Raw genomic sequence first — 8,056 nt, forward strand, 5'->3', positions numbered from 1 at the left:
TTATTAAAATTATTAAAAATAAAATGGTATAAAGATTTTTTTTCAGGAATAAAAATTACATGCAAATGTAGGTGATGTTTTCCGAACATCCTGATATGTTATTTGCATTTTTCTGAGTTCATATCAACCTGTTATGAATGTTCAAACGACTTTGACCATTATTTTGAAACTTCATTACAAGTTGATATGAACTCAGAAAAATGCAAATAAGATATCAAGATGTTTAGAAAATGTCACCTACATTTGCATGTAATTTTATTCCTGAAAAAAGTATTGTTTATACCTTTTTATTTTTAATAATTTTAATAGCACTAATAACCTTAGGTTGTTTAAACGGTACTTTTATCCTAAATGCAAATGACATACACATAAATGTAATGTTTATCTGAACATTTTGATATCTTGTTTGTATTTTTCTGAATTCATATCAATTTGTTATGAATTTTTAAAGTATTAGTCAAATGGTCAAGGGGCATTCAGGCTACGTGGAAGGAAAATCTCTAAGAGCAAAACTCGTGAGTAGGTTTCAACTAGGGGCAGAAATGCATTTGTCCCTAATCTTTATTATGTTTGTGACGCTTTGTACTCCTGATGAACTTCTATAATATATTCGACCATTTTCGAGAAAAAAATTCTCAATTGATTTCACGGAAGCTTTTTCTACGAAGAAAATTCGATTGAGGTTTTGCTTGCCAATGGATTGAAAATGTAAATTTAAAGATGTAAAACAGGAGATATAAAATTTACATCTCTAAAAAGTGTTTTTTACATCTCTAGGAAAGAGCCAACTCCAACCGAAGATGTAAAATGGTGATGTAAAAGTGCAATTCCAACAGATGATGCAAATGAAGATGTAAACTAGTTATGCCGCCGGTGACCACCAAGCACGTCGGAGTGCCTCTGGTTTGCTCTACGGGTGACGGTTTGCAGCGACGTTTGGCTCTACGGATAGCTGGGACGAGGCGCGTCCTTTGGGACAAACGAGAGGAGTTGGGGTGGCCAAAACTCGACAGGAGCGAGCTCGACGCGGCGGCCGGAGCACAACTTGCTCGGGGGTGAGGCTGCAGAGCACGGGGAGGCCGGATAAAGGGCGCTACGGGCTCCCGGAAACTCCAGGAGTTTAAGTGCGTGCTCGGACGCGGCAAACATGTTTTTTTTTTGTTTTCGTGAATACGTCAATGACATACCATATCTTTATAAAAGAAAGAAATATGTTAACAAGAGTCCTTCGATTCATGCGTACATCAATCGTTGGAGCACCCATTCCTATTTGTGCGAGCAGATTGTTAAACTCGGTCTACAAGACATCTCTGGGAAGGTGTTTGGAGCTTGGGCAATCATGTCACCTGGATGTCTGGTCGCGAACAAAGCACAGCACTTGCGCGCGGGGACGTCGCTGTCACGTGGAAGTCCGGAAGGAAGAGAAGAGCGAGGGCGGGTCGATACGCGAGAGCACGGGGACGGACACGGCCAGAGCGGCCCCAGAGCGGCGAACACGCGCCACAAACCACCAACGCAGTGCCAAGTTCACTAGGCGGCTCGTGAACCATGACCCGCCCGAGTGGTGCCGCGTCAGGCCGTCAGTTCACCCCACCACACTCCACGTACAATCTTCTCGCTTTCGCTTCTCGCCCGTGATCGATCATTCGAGCTCCTTAAATCCCCCTCCCCTGCCTTCTCGCCTGCCCCCGCACCACCCCTGCCACGCCCGCCGCTCCAGCTGCCCGGCCGTCCGTCCAGTCACCACCGCGCCGGCATTGTTTAGCAACTGGCCGTGGCGTACGTATCGATGTCTATGCCACGCGCCGGCCGGTTCCTGTTCTGCATTGCCGCCGTGGTGCTCGTCGTGGTGCCGCCGGCGGGCGTGGCCGGGCACACGCGGGGCGTGCGGCCGGGGCGGGCGGCGGGGCGGCCGTTCCCGGAGAACGCGACGCGGGCGGAGGAGCTGGAGCGGCTGTTCATGCGGTGGGTGCGCTACGTGGGCGGCCTCAAGCACAGCACCTTCCACCACGCGCCGCTCGCCCGCGCCTTCCCGTCCTACTCGCTCGTCGTCGACAAGGACCCCGCGGCCGGCGACTTCACGTCCGTCCAGGCCGCCGTCGACTCGCTCCCGACCATCAACCTCGTCCGCGTCGTCATCAAGGTCAACGCCGGAACCTACACGTACGTGCATTGCCCCTGCCCCCCTGCCTTCTGCCGTTGCCAAGCCCTGTTCCTTTGCTGCCTCCATTGGAGGCGAGCTCCGAAGATGCGTGCCTGCATCCAGCCGTCCATGATCAAAGGTTCACGGGTGGGAGGAAGGAGGCGCTTTCTGGAATCGTGGGCGTCAGGAAAAAGGCCCCACGAAGATCACACTATCACATTTTAGTGCTTCAAACTAATTTACCATTGAATACTTCGAACTACTGTGGCATTTTGGCTAAGATTTTCGCCGTGTCTTAGAATTCTGGCTTCCCACAACTTGGTCGCAGAGAGAAGGTGACGATATCGTCGATGCGCGCGTTCATCACCCTGGAGGGCGCCGGCGCGGACAAGACGATCGTGCAGTGGGGGGACACGGCGGACACGCCCGCCGGACCGAGGGGGCGCCCGCTCGGCACGTACGGGTCCGCGTCGTTCGCCGTGAACGCGCAGTACTTCATCGCCAGGAACATCACCTTCAAGGTACGTACGTAACTCACCATCACCGCCGCCGTCCCTGCTGCCAGTGCTCTGCCCGGTACGCCATACAGAGCGCGAGGTGGGTGTCCTAATTACATGCGCGCGCGCGTGTTGCGTTGGCAGAACACGGCGCCGGTGCCGAACGCGGGGGCGACGGGGAAGCAGGCGGTGGCGCTGCGGGTGTCGGCGGACAACGCGGCGTTCGTGGGGTGCCGGTTCCTGGGCGCGCAGGACACGCTCTACGACCAGTCGGGGCGCCACTACTACAAGGACTGCTACATCGAGGGGTCCATCGACTTCATCTTCGGCAACGCGCTCTCCCTCTACGAGGTACGTGCTCGCCCTCCTCTTCTTCCTCGATGCCTAATGCTCCATTGCCAGACCTTCCATGCAATACTGCGCACGCAGAGAGAGAAAAACAGAGCATGTACGACACAAAAAGAGAGCCGGCAAACATCTGTGGCACGCAATGCCAGGATTTTGTTCCGTGGCCGGTTGCAGTCGCAATCTTGGCGTCTTCGACCGACTCGTCACAGCGGCTGAATCATGCATGCACACGGCCTCTTGCTGCTGTCCGTTTGTGCCCCCAGCGCCGCGACCGTCGCCCGGGCGGCCCTACACCCACATGCTCGATACACGTGAAATATTTCGGTCTGGTCTCGTGCCCACACTGTGGATCCCCATGTTTTCTGTTTTGTTTTTCTACAGTGTTCACGAGCACGGTGGCACTAGAATCTACACAGAATGGACGTGTGACGAGGAATGTGTATATGACTGTGTGCGTGTTGTGCTAGCAGGGCTGCCACGTGCACGCGATCGCGCGGGACTACGGGGCGCTGACGGCGCAGAACCGGCAGAGCATGCTGGAGGACACGGGGTTCTCGTTCGTCGGCTGCAGGGTGACGGGGTCGGGGGCGCTCTACCTGGGCCGGGCCTGGGGCACCTTCTCCCGCGTCGTCTTCGCCTACACCTACATGGACGACATCATCGTCCCGCGCGGCTGGTCCAACTGGGGCGACCCCAGCCGCGAGCTGTACGCTCCTATTCCCCTCCTCCATTCTCTCTTCCTTTTCCACCGTCTCCGTCCTCTCCCCTCCCCCGGTTTCTGACGGTGGATGGTCGATGAATGATGATGCAGGACGGTGTTCTACGGGCAGTACAAGTGCACGGGCCCCGGCGCCAGCTACTCCGGCAGGGTGTCCTGGTCGCGCGAGCTCACCGACGAGGAGGCCAAGCCCTTCATCTCGCTCAGCTTCATCGACGGCACCGAGTGGATCAGGATCTGACCGGGGTCCCGTTCCATGTAACACGGGCGGCACACACGTCATGTAAAGAAGAGGGAGTGGAAAGACAGAGTGAATGAATTTATACAGATTCTTTGGCGGTCTTTTTTTGGGCGGCGAGTGCGTGTTTTCAACCCGGGCAGGGGCCGTGCGGCACGGTACTCGATCGGGCCCTCGCTGGAAACGCATGGAAGACATGATAGTCCGTATTTTCGGAGCAAGTGCTCGAATATTAGGCTAACCAGTGGAATGCCCGTGCGTTGCAACGGGTAAAAGCCGAATGTCCATGTGTTGCCATATAATAATAAAAAACATAGAAACATTGATCAAATTATTTTTTTAATTCGAAAATATGTGTTAAGCAAGGTGGGCATCTGATTTTCATCATACATCGACAAATAAAGACTCTCTTTCACTTGTTTTCTTCTCGGTAGTCATTGTGTCTCCTTAACTAACCAAATCGCTCGCTAACTGGATATATGTCATCAACGATTAAGTAGTATTAATATTACTCAACCTCACGCATCCATGGGTGCCACTATTATAAGGTACACAAAGCTTGACAATTCCTCAGACTTATAGTGCGCTTCTTAATTTCAGCAATAATAGCACAAGAAGATATATCCAATTTTGTGAGATTGTTCTTCATCGATAGCATGGATGTTTCATTCTCCATAGCAATAATCAGCCTGACAATGACACTGCAAACGGTTCAAGTCCGTGTCAAATATTAAACCGAAGCTATTAACTGCGGCAATTTTTCAACCAACAAACACATCACCCTTGATAAGTATATAGTGCACCATGGCTTGTACCGCACCTGAATTCGGCTTGTACATACAAATATTTTTTTAAAAACTGAGAAAAAGTCTACAAATGGGCACAACATGAACCGATAATTTTCACAAAAATCAAGTACCTTTTGAATCTCAACTAATGTCAATTACCTTTTAAATCTCAACAGATGTGCACTAAGTGGATATCTCTATCCATGTAGAATCATCTATGTGATCAATCTTACTGAAACTACAAAAAGTATGCAAAAGACAACACGTTATATCAGTGAACACCGGAAGATTGCATTCTTAAGTAAATGAATTTTAAAAAATTCATAAGCTCCAAAACATGGCAGATTAGGATTAGACCAAAACTGCTTTGACATGTAGGACATCCCCTAATTCCCAAGGAGAGGTGACACAAAAATCTAAACTATGTAAAAAGTACATGGAAGGAAGCTTTTAGATAAACACTCTTATATTTTTTTACGGAGGGAGTAGTAAACAGGCACCCGAACGTTTCTGAGATGTGTGCAGACTATAGAATATACAGTGTGCACACATAAAAGCTAATAATTTGATGTTGCAGACTACAGAATATACAATGTGCACACATAAAAGCTAATAATTTGATGTGTATTGGAGTAGACATGCAATTTAAATTCTAATAATTGGTCTGAGCTCCTCTACACAATCTGAAGAGAGGTGACTCTGCAGATATACACTGGCGCATATAATCCGTTGGCAAGAACAGTAAAACGCATTCTTGCTCCCGATGCTATAAAATATAGCCACCAATTGCTCATGGATGCACATTGTGCTTTGCCACGAGCCAACAAATGTGGACCATGTATGGGCCTACAGATGTGTGCTTGTGGTGCGAGATGGGTGAGACCATATATGAACCACACCTTTTTGTGTGTGTGTGTGTGTGTGTGTGTGTGTGTGTGTGTCGCATCATCCTGTTTCATACCATGAACTTATTCTAACTCCAAGGTATCTTGTGCTCCTCGTCTCAGATACCCGATTCACCTAAGTGACTTTATGCTCTGCACTGTCAGTTTCCAACAAATATAACAAATTATCAAGTCGTCGATTTATGTTGTATGTTTAACTTTCATAAAATAATCATGCATAGCAATGCCTTCACTAAAGGTGGATTTCTGATAATTTAAGAATCTCAAAAATATAGAGATAGCATACTACTCCCTTTGTAAACTAATAGAAGACTTTTTAGATCACTACTTTAGTAATCTAAAAAGTCTTATATTAGTTTACAAAGGGAGTAGAATATAAGAGTAATGCATTATCTATTTTTTGCAAATGCATGTACTTCTATACTTCAGTTGGCATCACAAATAACTCTTTGTGTCGGGTTATATTCTGGATATCACAAATAACTCGGTTGAATCCATGATGGTCTCGATAAGTTGGATGGTCGGCAATTGCCTGAACCATTTCGGCCTTCTAAATCTCTCGCGGTCCACACAGGAGGAGCCTTGCCCAATAAGTTGCATGAACCATTTCGGCCTTCTAAATCTCTCGATAAGTTGGATGGTCGACAATTGCCTGAACCATTTCGGCCTTCTAAATCTCTCGCGGTCCACACAGGAGGAGCCTTGCCCAATGCCTGAAGAAAACATGGAAAAGTGAACAACACAAGTGCATAAATTTTCTGTAATTATAGACCTAGAAATTGAAGTCCACTACTCTTTCAACCCAAGGGAAATTTCCAATAATTTAATTTCATAATATAGGTCCAAACAAAGCTTTTTACCATCCTCAATATGTGTTTAACTCCTTGTTGAGAAAATATATACGGTTGACATACCTTATATTATGAAAAACAATAATAGTTCAATATATTCTTTTCACCATGCTAAATCCCTTCCTATTCTCAATTTTTCACCGCCACATAGTCAATAAACACACATCTTACCAAGTGGTCCGATCCGCTTGGTAAGCTACCAACAAAAAAATAAAAAATAAACACACATCTTGCGAACAGTTAATCATCAGGTAGAAACAAAAGTAGAATTCCCCAAACATTCATAATCATGTCAACCCTCAAAAAAATATTGTTACTATCTTGCTATTACTAAGCTTGCGGTTGCACTTGAGAAAACCATGGCGGTAAGGGCTGAGGAAACAACACATGAACTGAACACATGAACCTCGCTGCAGTATAGAAGGATCCGGCAATATCAGATAGTGTCATCCTAACTCATGGTCACTAACACATATTAATCAACACCAAACCTCCCTCCAAGGTCCTCACGTACTAACCAAACTACTTGGAAGTAACCAATCGAGTATGTCTACTGAACCATTATCCACCACATGGGACAAACCATAACAAACTCCAAATTAAGTCCCTCCATGTAGCTATTTTTATCTCATATATTAGCCATATAATTACATCATCAATGCATCAATCAAACTGCCATACATATTTCGTTTTCTGAAATTTCAAGCGCACCAATTATTGTGGTAAGACAAGCAAATGATAAGAGTATCCATTTTTTTGCGGTGAAAATATGCCATTTACCTTTATTTGTACTTGTTCAACTCATATCTTGTTATGACCCAAGGAATATCGCTCACCATTAGCAGCTCTCCCATAAGGAAACATTAGTCTGCAAGAGGTAAGAGAAGATAGCAGTTAAAACGAAGAGAACAAAGTACAAACCAAAACAATTCGACACCAGAGGAGAATCTGAACAACCTAATCGCGCGTAGTGGCTTGCTTGTGAATGCAACAGCTATCTACCTGCATGAGATAGGCTGCAGGAAATGCATTGATTGTTTCAGGCTTAATAATTTACAACAAAGCAATATAATAGGTCCATGGTTGGACAGAAACAGGCATCTACCTGAGTAGAAAATATTGCTACTAAAGCGAGTTAGTACTTATAGCACTAAAATATGAGGAAAACTACAACACCAATGTCGGTTTTACTACAAACAGATCAGGGGAGATGCATATATAAAAAACATGTATACATTTCTTTCTTAATCAAAACAAATTATACAGTTATGTATATGGAAAGAGAAACCAGATTTGTCAATATGATGTTGGACTGTCACTACTTGCAAAACTGGGCTTTCTTCTCTCTAGTAATTTCTTCCTTAAAAGATGATAAATTAACTCATGTCTGCCAAAATACAAACATATGGATCAATAGACAATTTCTTCCTGAAAAGATGTTAAACTCAGAACCTTTACTGGATGGTTGGTACACGGGGCAGCACGACAGAACCGGGGAGTGCGCTGGGAGCGGACGGTCGATCTGGCTCTTCATTGAGTCGTTCTACAGTCCTCTCATCCAAATAAGT

At 46.2% G+C, this 8,056-nt stretch overlaps 1 protein-coding gene across 1 annotated transcript; it reads left to right on the top strand.

Moving 5' to 3' along the window:
- Positions 1-1,676: 1,676 nt before the first annotated feature.
- On the top strand, positions 1,677-4,287 carry LOC123184693 (probable pectinesterase 53). Its single transcript, XM_044596772.1, has 5 exons — positions 1,677-2,163; positions 2,472-2,664; positions 2,785-2,991; positions 3,459-3,694; positions 3,800-4,287. The coding sequence occupies exons 1-5, from the start codon at positions 1,790-1,792 to the stop codon at positions 3,945-3,947; spliced, it is 1,158 nt and encodes a 385-aa protein (XP_044452707.1). The 5' UTR covers positions 1,677-1,789; the 3' UTR covers positions 3,948-4,287.
- Positions 4,288-8,056: the final 3,769 nt, after the last annotated feature.

The sequence above is a fragment of the Triticum aestivum genome, chromosome 2A (genome assembly GCF_018294505.1).
Source record: "Triticum aestivum cultivar Chinese Spring chromosome 2A, IWGSC CS RefSeq v2.1, whole genome shotgun sequence".
Lineage (NCBI taxonomy): Eukaryota > Viridiplantae > Streptophyta > Magnoliopsida > Poales > Poaceae > Triticum > Triticum aestivum.